This window comes from Rhineura floridana, chromosome 2, assembly GCF_030035675.1.
Source record: "Rhineura floridana isolate rRhiFlo1 chromosome 2, rRhiFlo1.hap2, whole genome shotgun sequence".
Classification (NCBI taxonomy): domain Eukaryota; kingdom Metazoa; phylum Chordata; class Lepidosauria; order Squamata; family Rhineuridae; genus Rhineura; species Rhineura floridana.
Genome location: NC_084481.1, coordinates 22,719,263 through 22,734,285, shown reverse-complemented (window position 1 = coordinate 22,734,285; position 15,023 = coordinate 22,719,263). Strand labels below are relative to the sequence as shown.

Below are 15,023 nucleotides of genomic sequence, written 5' to 3'. Positions count from 1 at the left end.
TGCTGTGAGGCTGATTGGGCACGAGTAAAACATCAAAACCGTGCCTACTGTGTGGCAGTGAGGGCGGCAAACAAGGGCCACTTCTCTGCTTCCATCACATTCTCAAGTAGCCGTCCGGTGAAGCTCTTCCATACTGTCAGGAGTCTGTTGACATCAACTCCAGCAAATGGAGTTTTAGACCCTTTGGAGGCCCACTGTGAATTGTTTGCAAGGCATTTTGAGGGTAAACTTGCTTGCCTCCGTAGCAGTCTTGATGCCCCCTCTACATCTACTATAGTCCCCAATGAGGTGTCCAGTGCAACATTTGCTGCAACTTCTTGGGAACGGTTTCAGTTGATGCGGCCTGATGATGTTGACATGGTGCTAGCATTGATGCTGCCAGCAACATGTCTTCTTGACCCTTGCCCTTCTTGGCTTATTAAAGCTTGTTGAGGGGGTTTGACTGAGTGGATCCAGATTGTGGTCAACACATCATTGCGGGAGGGAGTTCTGGGCACCTTGAAAGAGGTGGTGATCTGACCACTCCTGAAAAAGCCCACCCTGGACCCATTGGTTTGTAACAACTACCGACCGGTTGCAAATACCCCCTTTTTAGGAAAGGTGATTGAGAGGGTTGTGGCACAGCAATTGCAAGTACTCTTGGATGAAACAGATTATCCCAACCCATCCCAGTCTGGGTTTAGGCCTGGTTATGGGACTGAATCGGCCTTGGTCACACTGATGGATGACCTTTACTGGGAGAAGGACAGGGGGAGTGCGACCCTGTTATTCTTACTTGATCTCTCAGCGGCTTTTGATACCGGTGACCATGGTATCCTTCTGGGCCGACTTGGTCAGATGGGTATTGGAGGGACTGTTTTACAGTGGTTCCGATCCTATCTCTAAGGTCGCTCTCAGAGAATAGCATTGGGTGACTGTCTTTCGGCCCACTGGCAGTTGTACTGTGGGGTGCCGCAGGGTACCATCTTGTCCCCCATGCTGTTTAACATCTATATAAAGCCCTTGGGAGTGGTCATCAGGAGATTTGGGGTGAGGTGTCACCAGCACGCTGACAATACCCAGCTCTATTTCTCCATAACATCTGAATTGGGAGAGGCCATGAAAGCCCTGGACCGCTGCCTGGACTCAGTGGTGGGCTGGATGAGGGCCAATAAACTGAGTCTGAATCCTAGCAAGACGGAGGCACTGTGGGTTGGTGATTCCTGAGTTTGGATAATTGGTCAGTTGCCTGCTTTGGATGGGGTCGTACTCCCTCTGAAAGAGCAGGTCCATAGTCTGGGGGCGCTCCTGGATCCATCTTTGTCGCTAGAGGCCCAGGTGGCCTCTGTGGCTAGGAGTGCCTTTTACTAGCTTCAGCTGATAAGACAGCTGTGGCCGTTTCTGGACCGGGATAGCCTGACCACTGTTGTCCACGCACTGGTAACCTCCAGGCTGGTTTACTATAATGTGCTGTATGTGGGGCTGCCCTTGAGGTTGGTCCGGAAGCTGCAGCTGGTGCAAAATGCAGCGGCGGGACTGCTCACTGGAGCAGGGAATGCCAACATGTCACCCCGCTGCTGAAAGAATTGTACTGGCTGCCCATTTGCTACTGGGCCAAGTTCAAGGTTCTAGTTTTGGTGTACATAGCCCTAAACAGCTCGGGACCAGGATACCTGAAAGACCATCTTACCCCTTATATACCCAGTCGATCACTGCACTCTGCAGGTGAGGGCCTCCTGCAGATACCATCTTATCAGGAGGTTTGTTCTGCACAATATAGAAAATGGACCTTTAGTGTGATGGCACCTACCCTGTGGAATTCCCTCCCCTTAAATATTAGGCAGGTACCATCTCCGCTATCTTTTCGGCACGTTTTGAAGACTTTCCTCTTTCAACAGGCCTTTTAAGCTGAGACCTGTCCCGGTCTGCATCTGTGTTAGAAGTGCTTTTAATATGTTTTCTTTAATAATATATTTTTAACCCTTTTTTAAAAAAAGAAGTTTTTTAAGCATTTTTTAAAATGTTTTTAGCGTTGTTTTGTTTTACTGTATTTTGAGGTCTTTTTATGATGTTTTAAAGTGTTTTTAGCGTTTCTGTTTGCCGCCCTGGGCTCCTGCTGGGAGGAAGGGCGGGGTATAAATCAAATAATAATAATAATAATAATAATTTCTGTATCACCTGCAAATATTCTGCAGATTGCACTTTTTAGAGTTATTTGATGCCACTTTACAACTAAGATGTGCTATCGTTCCCAAACATATCATGTGAAACTAAAACTCTCTGTGGAACCTAAAGCATAGTGTGTGCTTTACTCTAGATACTACAGAGGCAAACAAGTAACCCTTACAGTTAATCCATTGATAGTCTGACAGCAAAGACTTGGCCCACTATTAAAATATCAGCTCTTCTCACAAGTTACAGCGTACACTAAAGAACACCACAAAATTTCAGAAAAAATGTATTTAGAGTACTCCAGTTCCTTAGTCTGAACACACACACAGACTATACACGCCTCTTTATTACCTTATTACCATTGACGGCTGGTCCATGAAGTACAAGATGAGTCAAAGAAGGATAGTCTTGAAGTTTCAGAGTCACAGCCTAGAAAGCCAATACGTATAACAGTAATACTTATTTGACCTGAAAAGTTTATTTTAAAATCTTTGAAAATCATGTTAAAAACATAATCAAAAACTATATTGAAGGCTCTAAAAGAGCACTTAAACCATGATGAAAAGATGTAACTTACTGTGAATTTAATCATTAAATTCTTCAAAACATATTTAGTGAATTCAGCTGCGCAGGACATATTCTCTTTTGTTTTTTAAATATTGAATAAATAAAAACTAAGTAAATGTTTCGTTTTGGGGAAAATGGTATAATTTACCTTAATTGTTGGCAGTAATTCAGCTTTCCAAGTCAAATCAACACTTTGCAGGCTGTGAAAGTAAGCATGTAAAGACAAAATATTAGAGATTATTGACAGAGCCACTCTATATGATGTTCATGAATTAATTATTTAGAGTTCTTTATGCACAATCCTATATTTTAATCGGTAAACAAGCTTAGAAGCAACTCTAATATCACTATCATTGATCTATAGCTGATTTGGTGTACTGGAGAGTGTCACACTAGTCCTGCGGAGATGCAGATTTAAATCCCCTCAGCCAAGAAACTGTGTTCACACACAACCCTAAACTATGGTTTAGCATTATGGAGTTAAGACATAGCAAATTTTGGACCTACTCTAGCACAACTCAGGAGTTTAGAAGCTACTTCCATTTTAATTAACTGCAGTATATTGTAATTTTTGAATCCAAACAAACTAGTTAATTTTAACTATGGTTCATTGAAATAAGTCACCTTCAAATTGTAGTTTGTGAAGTTCCCTTGTTTCAGCAAACCATACTTTGTGGAGGATCTGGTGGTGGCCATCAATGTAGCAGGAAGGGTGACACTCTCAATGGCACTTTTGGACCAGTCCTCATCAGTCTGACTGATCTCCCCCTATTTACGTCTTTGCAGAGTCTACCTTTTCCCACTGACGCCATGATCAGGGCAGAGGAAAAGGAGGAAGAAAGTTCAGATGAAGGGAGAAGGAATCTCAGAATTAGAGGCATTTTCCTCCAACAGAAATGGAAAAGAGTAAAACCGGTAAGGAAATTTGTTTAGGAAGACCTGAATTAAAGCCTAAGAGGGAACAAACTAGAGAGGAGCAAGGCTAAGTCTATAAAGTTGAATAATGTGATTCTCCCTGTTCTGAGTGGTGGGCAGAAACAACTCATGTCTGGATGCTTCCTTTCCACTGAACAGAGAATATTTCTATGAATTCTTGCATCACTGGTATTACAGACCAATACAGACACAAAGCAAAGTACAGTACAAGCAAACTGGTGAGAGTGCGTGAAGAACGCTGCAGACTTTTATCATACCTGATGGCTCTGCCTAAGAATAGCCAATTTCTACAAATAAGCGTTCCACAAATTTCTATAAAGTAGTTATAAAAGGAAGACAAGAACTAGACCAAATCCCCGCTGGATCTTGTAATCCAACTGGGGGAAGCTTAAGAATGTTACACCAAAATAAAGCTATTCTTAACATATTACTTTGTGCAAACATTTGGGTTGCTAATTAGTAGAAACATTAAAAAAGCCAACAGCAGCATAATCACTAAGGAATATATGGTGGATTTTGTTGGCATATTGCAAATAAAAATGGGAAGTACCCATTTAATTGGGTAAGAACTATTTTGTGTATTGGAAATGCTTTATTATGTTACCATGTGAAAAACAACAGGTTTTGAATGTGATATTATAATATGAATCTATCAATGTTCTTTTTTCCTGCTTTTTCCTATATTACATGGCCCGTGAACGCTTCTGTGCATGTGCCTGCGTTGAAGTGTTCACAGTTGACATGACACTTACAGGCAAGGCAAACCATGATGGCAATGGCAGTGAGGAGTGGTGGCAGTGCTGGGTGGGTGGGCAAACAGCAGCAGCAGCGACAAGAAGGTAGTAAGGTAAGCAATGCAGGTAGGGCTGCAGCAAGTATGGGGGGGGCAGTGTTGTGAGCTACCTGGGAGTGGGAGGAGCCATGGTGACCCGGGTAGGGGCAGTTTCAGCACCCTGTGTGTGGACTCTGCCAACCTGGGGGGAGGCTCTGGCTACCCGTCATGAGAGTAGAGTGATACTGGTGAGGGGTAAGGGAAGGGCTAGGAGATGCCTGGCAGAGGGAGTGGAGGGAGGGCTTGTGGGTGCTGTAGCATGGGATGCAAGCGGGGTTGGCAAGGAAAACAACCTGGGGTGGTGCCCTTAATCTTTTATATTTATATATAATTGCAGAGTGCTTAAGCTAATCTTGAGTATGTTCAAAATCCACCAGTATCAGGAGGATCCTATCATTAAAGTCAAATACAGAAATAACTATGGGATTATAGGGATTTTCCTAACCCAAGAAATGGATTAAGGCAGATTTAAGGGTGCTTTGAACTCCCAGTATGCTACAACAGTCTGAAGAGGCCAGAAAATATAACACTAAAAAGAATACAAAACAGAACTAAGCATCACTAATTTTAAACAAAGACAAAACTAAACCTTACCCTTTTTAAAGAACATGAAAAACAGCAATCATCTACACAAGATTTTATATTCAACAGTTCTATTTTGCTTTTTATGAAATATAAAATATATTTACCACATAGATGAGGTATTGTTTATACAGCCATATATCCAACTATTTGTGTCCTGTTACGCAAAACCAGTGCGGGGTGGGGGTGGGGACGACAAGACAGAAGAATACATGATATAGCTTGGCAAACAGTGAAACCATTTAAATCACACAAATGGATAAGAAGTTAAGTCAAGCTCCAAAGGAAATCAATTTCTCACCAACATACTGCTTTGACAGTAGACATGAGTGTATGTTTTTCGATGGTTCGAGAGGGGGAAAATAAAATATTTTCCATCCGATTCCTATTCAAAAAAAGACAAAAACATGCTGAACTGAAACTGTAGTGGCTAGAGACAGCTGAACTGGGATCAAGGAGACATGGGTTCCAACCCCCTTAATCATGTACAGTCCTGTATGAGCTAAAGAGGGATAGTCTAAAAGAGGCACATGTTTTGCATGCAAATGGTCCCAGGTACAATCCTCAGCATCTCCAGGTAGGGCTGGGAAAGACCGTCTGAAAGCATGGAGAGCCTGATTTGGTATAAAATGGGGTTGAAACACCTTATTCAGCTCAAGGACTGAGTTCCCTTCTAGGCAATCTTCAGAGGGTCACATTCCAGTGAGGGGCAGGGCCAGACGCAAAAACAGGTGGAGCAACAAATGTGAATTTTACCTTTGCACAGTAGGCTAGTTTCTACACACACACGCACTCCCAGCTATTCTCCATCCAGACAACAAAGAACCATTATCAAAGTTCAAGGGCACATCCAGTAAGGCAAAAACAATTGGTTGCAAAGCAGGGCCAGTGAAGAGTTTGGCTGGTGGAGTGGGGGTGTGGCCTGGGGAGAGTTTCAAGGGTCAGCAGAGAGGCTGAACAGCCGCATTAGCCCCCCCAGCCAGTCTCCTACATCATCTATCCCAAAATAAAGTCATCACAGTTAAAACAAAAATATGAAATCAGTGTAACTTACATTGTATATGGTATAGGACCAATTTGACGTTTTTATCTGGATCCAATTTAATTCTCCTGAAATGAAGCAATATCATTCTTCACATACCCAGGAATAAATTTCCTCCTCACCTCCTGCAGCATTACCACCGTCATTTTTTTTGTTTTCTAGTTTAAAATAGTATCTCTTGAGAAATGCACACAAAAATGGACTTCCGGGAAGGGTTGCTTTGCCTGTGCTGCCTCTGAGCGAGCTCTCGTCTCAGAAGAAGCTTTTTCAGCTTTAAAATTAGTCAGAACGCTTTTTTTGACTGATAAAGATTTTCTCCCGGGCAGGGACAAACGTAGAGATCAACCCCAAAGCCTGTTTTTGTGGGGAGGACTGGATTTCATTTATTTATGAGAGAAAGTTCAAACTGCAATGCCGGACGGACTTTCATCAAGCTCTAGCTGATTACAGCGACACGTTTATCTTTTCTTTAAAGAAAAAACGGACTCTAACAGGCAGATAAGCATCCTTCTTTCTATCTTCTTTTTCCACTTGGCTTAAATTGGTGCAGCAAAAAAGAGATTTGTCAATGAATCAGCTGTGAAGAAATTCTAGGTGAGTTTTGGGCTTTTCTCTTTCACTAACGAAATTAAGGAGGAAAGAAATCGAAAAAGCTTATCTTTGTTTTTATCGCAAAAAGCTGTCCTGGAGGTGCATTCTAAAGATATCAACGGAAGAGGGATTTCTATTTCGAGGAGGGGGGGAAAAAATTTTTTTTTGGTCTATTTCATTTTGACGAATCTGCTTGTTCACGATGCCACTAATTGTTTTGATGTTGGGAACTAAGTTTGTTTTGTATTCCTGAACACATAGAGATAAGGCAGGCTGTATTGTCTACACTGATACAAGCAAGCCTGAAATATTAACCCAATTGTGGCTGAAATAATTTTTGTCTCTGTGGTTTTAAGAATGACAACCAGGAAAGTGAATGAGACCATGGAAGAAATTATGTTTCAGAAAATAATGGGTGAGATTGAGATAACGAAACAAACCCTGAGACAGGGTAGACAGGAGATGAAAATTGAACTTAACAAAATGACGCAGGAGCTTAAAGAAATAGTGGATTCTGTGAGAGAGGAGTTTGATGGGATAGGGAAGCTACAAGACCTGGAGATTGGAACAAATGTGAAATTTGAAAAAGATTTGGATTTTATGGATGTTAGAAATAAAGTTGACTGTTTGGAATTCAACGTTGTCTCTGAAGAAATTAATGAAGATTTTGGTGGTAAAGTTATCAATGTCTTGGATAATTTTCTGGACTGGAATGATGTGATGGAGTTTGACAGAGAAAAAATCTATGGAGTTGGCTACAGATATGTGACAGTGGAGAAACTCTTAAGAGATGAGCCAGTGCATTTTGTAAAAAAGAAGAACAGAGATATGACTTTGCAGCAATGCTTCAGCAACATATTCAGAATTCTTGACTGGAATGATGTGATGGGGCTTGACATGGAAAAAAATTATGGAATTTAACTACAAATATGTGACAGAGCAGAGATGCACCCAGAGCAGAGATGTGACTTTACAACAATATTTCAACAACATATTCAGAATTGATGGCAAAGACATATTGTGATGGGGGAAATTCCCATCAGACTCTTGTTATATGACTATGGCTACAACAGCAAGATCATCATGGGATACTGATAATGGACGAATGGATACTGAAACCACTGGATTTAACAGGACTATTGAAGATGGAAGATGGAATTAATATTGATAATGGAAGAATGGTTATGGAAATTATTGGCCTTAACAGATTTGACGAGATGGATTAATTGATATGTTTACTTGGACTATGGATATGACAACAAGATTATTATGGGATATTGATAATGGAAGAATGGCTACTGAAATTACTGGACTTAACAGGATTATTGAAGATGGAAGATGGAGTTAATATAGATAATGGAAGAATGGCTATTGAAATTATTGGGCCTAACAGATTTGAATTAGATGGATTAAGCGATATGTTTATTTGGAGAAAAATTGAAAGATATCTCTCTCAAGGAATTGAAACCTCTCTTTGACTTTTTGTGGAAAGAATAAAATAATGTCTATGAGATTTGATGATTAATTAAGATAACTACTGGAGGAAAGTGATTTTATAATATAATTTTAGAGATAGGATTGTTATATATTTTAGACCTATAACTGATCTGCGACAAATCAGAAGTCGACATTTTATTTTATTGTTTAATTGTTTTTGTTTTGTTTTGTTTTTTGTCTTTGAAAATTTGAATAAAAATTAATGATAAAAAAAAAAAGAGAAATGCACACAAAAATATATTTGCAGTCATGAAAACAACCTCTTTACATTATTTGATTCATACCGGATGCAAATTTTTCCTTAAAATTGTTACAAGATCCCCCTTTTTAGCACTTAATAAGGAGGCTCATAAACCTCTTTGCATGCTACTCTACAAGATTTGGCAATTTTGTTTATAAAATCATATTCCATCATGAGGAATATGGGGAGCTGCGGTGGTTTCTATTGTAAGAGGGTTTTATGACTCTGGGAGGTACATCTGCCATAACTTTATACATCTGTCTGCATAAAGCAGCAGTATGATTAGAAAACATTCACAGAGAACAAGGACAATTCCGTCAAGCCATGCATTCCACCATGGGGCAGACTTCATACAAAAGGAATAAGCATAAGGACACACAAAGATTCGTTTCCCTCATTGTGTGTAGTAAACAACTTAGTATTTAATGAAATAAAACCATAGAGCTGACCTAGGACTACTTCACTCTACAAACTCTCTCCCAAAAATCATATATGGAGATGCAGAATCACATGGGGAAAGTGGGTTCAAGAAATTTTAAAAAATCACACACAGGCCACAATTATATGCAATGTATGTGCACAAACTGGAAAAACCCCAATTAGAGCATCGGCCTTATGTGCAACTGGAAGGCCTTTCAAAACTTTCATTTTTGGCTTGACATGTTGTATAAACCAGAGATCATGGCTAATTACAAACACAATTTACCTGGACTTACTACTAACCCTGATCTTGTATAAAATCTAAAAAGATATGCTAACCTGATAGTTCAGTAACAGATTCAGGCTTTTCTTCAAAGAATTTAGCAGGATGCCTCAGAAAGTGATGATTTAAGACTAGCATTCTCTTTTGTGGATCTTCTGTTATCTAAGAATTAACAAGACACTTTCAGAAGAATTTTAACTAAGTTTTGGTGACAATGACAGCCAGCTGAAAGAAGCATATTTATACTACACATATGACAGAGTATGATTTAAAATTAACTTCCTTAATATCAATATCTTGATTATTTACAGCAGTTCAAAATTACTCAAACCATAACATGTTTGAGTTTCAAGAGATACAAACCTGTTTAGTGTTTTCATCAATAAGATCAAAAAAGGCTCGGATGGTGGCCAAGATCAATTCTTTACACCTATAAAAGAGTAACAGAAAGGTTAGTTGTAAAACTGCAGATAACAATGAAATCAAGTAACAAAAGCAAAGTAGCAGAATGACAGAATGCCAATTCTGGTACCTAATCCAGTTCTAGGTGCTTACCAAACTATGGAGAGATGGTCTGTTGAAGCCCAGACACGAGGAACTGCTGAACTCTATTTAAGAAAGGATTTCTATTACTTCTCAAAAATTACTAGTTTCAAAAAACATTTAGTATTATTTTGATAAAGAAAGCATATGCCTGAAATCCTGCCCACAGGCTGCTTAAATCTCAGTGGCTAGGATTCAAAGGGCTAGTTTAGGCATGCCCAGTACAATAGAACTTTGGCTTACCCTCCCCCAATAATAGCAGACCACTATATGCTTCAGAACAACCACTCAATCTCAAAAAAACCCAACAACCCACAAGCTAAAAGTGGTCTTAGATACATGAAATTAGCTGTGTGGTTCTTTGGATCATTCTGCTCAGCTAGCTACATGCAGTGTTTAGAAAGGATCCAAAGAGTTATTTTTAGGTAAGCCCAGTCATGTCTAGCAGGATTTCTGATGTCTTCTCCCTTGACCCTTCATCAGAAAAGGGATTTTGGAGAAAAAACATTTATAAACTGGACATACCAAAGCCCCACTATTATGCTTCTAATCTTATATAAATTCCACAGTTGTTTGGTAACAAATGCCACTGCTTCCACTGGGATTGAGAACAGAATCTAGAACATAACTTTTATCACTCGTTATAATAAATGCCAGAGCAAAGATTAAGCATTCATTATTTTTAACAAGAATCCAGCATGTACAAGAGCCCTATATGGTTGCAAATCTGTAGTTACTATAGAACCAATTGTAAAAAATAGGTGCTTATTTTACCGCAACAGATAAGGCACTGCTTTGATGACTTGTTCGGGGCAGAAAAGCCAATTCTGAACGAACTTGATAATCTCGAAATCCTCCCGCCACAGAAAGAGTTGTTAGATTCTTTATTTCTTGAGCTTTCTGAATCCAGTTCTGCTTTACAGCTATGTAAAAATCTTAGAGAGGAATGTTATTTTAATCATTAATTTAGCAGCATTTGTTTAGAGAAGTTCAGCAATGTACATTTTTATTTCCATTCCTGAAGTACACATCAGCATAGTTTGCCATTCTACATGTCACCTCAACAACCCCCAATAGACAACATTGAGCCAATTTACCATCTATAATAGGCTGCTCCTAGATTATGAGTTTGGTATAACGGAAGTGAAACTATCAACCACGAAGTATTTTAAAAGCTACACTTTCACACAGGATCTTAAGAATAATCTGACTAAAGCAGCTTGAAACAAATATGTAAATGGAACAGAAACAAAAAAGAAAGGAAAGTGAGCTACTCAAAGGAGATAAAGACAATTTACATTTGATTCAGGGCTGATTCAGACATGGCATTCTTCTTGATTAGCACACATGAGAGTTACTCTCACGTCTGCATACATTGAAAGAAAAAGAATATCTGAGGTGTCAACACATCTCTCTCATTCCTGATCAGGCCCATGTACTAAATCAATACTGGATAGGACGTATTTAGTACAGCCTATCCGACAGTAGGTGAGATTCATATATTACCACCTCAAAGAGTACCTTTTTCTGGGTATGCAGAGACAAGGCCGACTCCCACATTTGCAAAGCCATTAGTTGACATGTGAATCAGCCCATACAATGCATATTAAGATAGCAACCTTAGCAGTCTCACTAAAATTGCTATTAGTTCCAAGTGAACGTGTTTAGAATCAGGCTATCAATATAACAAAGTCTTCCCAATACATTTCTGGAATGTGTAAATGCCAAACAGTATTACAAACAAGAGCAATATATTTGCTTTTGTCTATTAAAGAATAAGCGTTAAGAGTTCTGGGTTTTTTTGTAATGTATTAATCTACAAAAAATAATGTCAGCTTTACAGGCCCCTGGTTTATTAAAGATGTTTATAACTAGTGCACCAGCAGCGACAATGAGCTTTGCTTAGATACATCTCAGGAACTTGGTTGCTTGATATGGTGTAATTGATGCTAAGAAATGCATCGAAGCAATAAATACGTTTCTGGGTAAAACATTCGTATGAAGTAACTAATTTGGGTTAACCTACAGAAAGCTGCAATTCTCTCTCACACACATAGACCTAAAAATAAATTAAACAGGCTGCTTTTTTCTTTGAGTGCAGTGTGAGAAGGAACTGATACATAGCTACATTTTAAAGTTATATTTATTTATTCTTGCTTTACACTGTAGAGTGAGGAAGGTCCCTTCAGTTCCAGAAAGCCTTTTGAAGAAAAGGAAGGCTTTTGCTGATATAAAGGCCAAATGTCTGAAGAGGCTGTTGGTTCAAAAGGAGGTGAATAAGTCCCATTGCGTTCAGTGGGTCTTACTCCCGGTATATACAAGATTGAATGTTTTGTTTTAATATGTTTTTAAAGATGTTATGTTTTAATACGTTTTAAAGTCTTTTGTTTTTAAGGTGCTTTTCATATTTTGGTTTGCTGCCCTGGGCTCCTTCTGGGAGGAAGGGCAGGATATAACTACTACTACTACTACTGAAAAAATAATAATATTTTTTCATTTACACTCATGCTACAGTTAACTTGATGGATATTCTCCAACTCTGCATTTCCTTTATATACAAGGAGTAAGGTCATGAACAAGAATGTATAAGGTTAGTCAAGAAGGCAATAGTTTTAGGGCGCAATCCAACATTGAGGCAGCCAGCGGGAGTGGAGCCGATGGGACAGGCTGCCACATTCTACTTCCACTCAGGAACCCCAAGGAGGGGAGCACGCTGGCTGTGCCAGCAGAGCTTGGCAGAAGGAAAATAAATGTACATTTCCTTCTGCTGCCTTTTCTCCCGGTGTAGCATCTGCCAGCACCAGGGGCCACAGGACAAAGCAAAATGGGGCCAGGATGCAGCATACATCCCCCTCCCCTTGGTTCTGCCCCAACACCCCCCAAGAATGCCCCTTTTTGGGGCCTCGGCTGCACCAGCCAAGCCTCTGATATACCTGGGTGGCAGCGGAGTTCCCCAGCTGTGCTGTGGCTGCACCCAGGTGGGGGAATTGGTGCTGGCACAGCACAGCTGCGCCAACAACTTTCCTCCTCCTTCACAGCTATGCCACATCCTGAATCCTCTCAGCCCAGTGTAACTATCAGGAGGATTGTGCTCTCAGTCATTAACATTGCAACATGAAGAAATCCTCCACAGAGGAAACTGGATCAAAAACACTTAGTAAACATTTCAGTTGGCATAGTTTCCACAGGCCTTCCTTTTCTTGTAATACTTCCATTAGTCAAGAATATGAGTTTAGAAAGCTGCAAGTCATTTATTATACTTTGATATTCATGTGATCCTCTCAGCATCCCAGTTCTGTCAAAGCCCAAGCAGCAGAAAAATGGAATAATGAGAGCATCCACACTTATAGGAAGACTAAAATAACCGACTTGCCACGAAGGACCAAATAACCGAGTCTGATTCTCTCTGCCAGCTACCAACTACTCATCAACCCTTTCTGAAAGGAAATGGACAATTAAGCGCACAGCTTAAACTGCGCCTAGATATTGGGATTCCCAGGCCCATTGCCAGGCTGGCTTGTGGCCAGAACGTTTTATTACATATTGTCTGAGCTCATTTCAAGGGCTCTGAGCAGAGTAAAACCTAATCAAAACATGGCACAGAAAATACTGATTTCTAAATTGAAGTTAACCTACAGCTGCTTAATGCACACAATTAAGACACAACCTCCAAATGCTTTTTTTTTTTTTTACTGTATTCACAACTTTAGGCTTTACAAGTTCCTGTGACATACTAACACTGAATATGGTCCTAGTTGATGATCCATGTGCTTAGAAATCAGTAGGGCAAACTGTTCGATCTTTTAGGTACTTTTGATATTATCTGTCAGGAAAGTTACTCACAGGACAATTATTGGACTGCTTCACTTATTCTTGGCAAGGCTTTTCTCAGAAATTGCTTCTTTTACTATCGTGTTTTTGTGGTCCCACAGGACCCCAGTTTATCCCTCCTCCTGTTTAAGGTGAGATAGGAGCTACTAGCCGGAACCAACAGGAGACTTGAAGTGAGATTCTATCCATGTACTGATGCCACTGAATCCTATGTCTTCTCGTCATCCTAGCCTCAGTGCTGCCTTCTAGATTCTCATGCAGTGCCTAGTCAAAAGCTAGATGAAGGTGAATTGATGGAAATCAACTCCAGAGAAAACAGAACTATTTATGAGTGACAGACACTGTCAGCCAGAGAGAAATACAGACACCTGTCATGGATAAATGAAGCCTTAGTGCATTCCTGGTCCACCACAGTCTCCAGAAGGTCACAGTAGATCCTGGGAATGCTTCTTAACAACTCCATCTTATTCTAAGGCAATGATGTTTGCTCTGCTCTCAGATTAAGATATTGCTACCATTATTTATACTTTTATAAGGATGACCAACACACTTCACACAGGGATCTTGTATGAAAACATCTGGTAGTTGGTGTTGAAATAGACGCCTCACCTCCTAGGAGTGCCAAGTTCCAAAAGCATTTTATACCAATGGCTGGGTGGTCTGTACTAGCTTCCTTAGCCATTTCAGGCACAATACAAGGGCCTGGTTTTTACTTATGAAACCCTAAACAGACTGGGCCCTCCCAAGCTAAAGATTGCCCATCTTTCTTAATCTCCTTACAAAATTTAAGATCAACCATACCCTGTTAACACTAGGTCAAGATCCAACAGCAAGGGCATGTAGAGACATTATTTGTGGCTACCCCACTCACAGTGCAAAACCCTTCCCATGGAGTTTTTCCAAAGCTGAAATGTGAACTTTTCCCCAGGGATAGCACAAGACATTTCTGCTTGAACTGGCATCAGAGAACATTAGGAGGAGTAATTCCAGAGTTATTCCTATCTATTAGCCTTTTTTGCTACTTGTTTTTAAACCATTAGGACAGGAAAGGAAATAGATTCAAATAAACAAAGTTTCTACATCGTTCTTAAGGTACAGGAATTCTATAGAAGCCTACCAAGTCACTGAAAAGCACTAAAGAAAAAGCAGAAAAGTAAAACAGCCATGTCCAAAGAGGTGATACTAAGAGTAAACTTACCAGTAAGATATTGGTCTAAAGGCATTACAGGTGCAATGTGAGGCGTGGCTTGAGTAACAAGGACATTAAGAAGTTCCACCTTAAAATTTTTAAGAGTCAGCAGCGCTCTTGCAACAAGACCACCCATGGAATGACCTACTATTGCAACACTACGTGGCGCAAACCCCCGGCCCTTCCAAAAAAAAAGGGGGGTAAGAGAAGGAAATTAATTGACATTGAGATTGTATAAAATCACAGGCACTCTTTAATAGTTAATAGTTACATTAATAGTTAATGTATTTGAATTCTGAGGTACATTGTTGTGGCTCA

The 15,023-nt window shown here is 40.0% G+C and overlaps 1 protein-coding gene across 3 annotated transcripts in view; it reads right to left on the bottom strand.

Annotated features, from left to right (window-relative positions):
- PGAP1 (post-GPI attachment to proteins inositol deacylase 1) overlaps window positions 1-15,023 on the bottom strand; it is a 67,976-nt gene that overhangs the window by 37,138 nt on the left and 15,815 nt on the right. For 2 of the 3 annotated variants that reach the window (XM_061608159.1, XM_061608157.1), the window contains exons 4-13: window positions 14,715-14,886; window positions 10,460-10,620; window positions 9,698-9,750; window positions 9,506-9,572; window positions 9,199-9,304; window positions 6,123-6,178; window positions 5,370-5,453; window positions 5,176-5,225; window positions 2,867-2,918; window positions 2,503-2,580 (exon numbers count right to left, since the gene is read on the bottom strand). In XM_061608159.1, the coding sequence (XP_061464143.1) occupies window positions 2,503-2,580; window positions 2,867-2,918; window positions 5,176-5,225; window positions 5,370-5,453; window positions 6,123-6,178; window positions 9,199-9,304; window positions 9,506-9,572; window positions 9,698-9,750; window positions 10,460-10,620; window positions 14,715-14,841 (834 nt within the window). In that variant the 5' untranslated portion in view covers window positions 14,842-14,886. The remainder of the gene's footprint in view (window positions 1-2,502; window positions 2,581-2,866; window positions 2,919-5,175; window positions 5,226-5,369; window positions 5,454-6,122; window positions 6,179-9,198; window positions 9,305-9,505; window positions 9,573-9,697; window positions 9,751-10,459; window positions 10,621-14,714; window positions 14,887-15,023) is intronic. The other variant, XM_061608158.1, reaches the window with a different exon arrangement.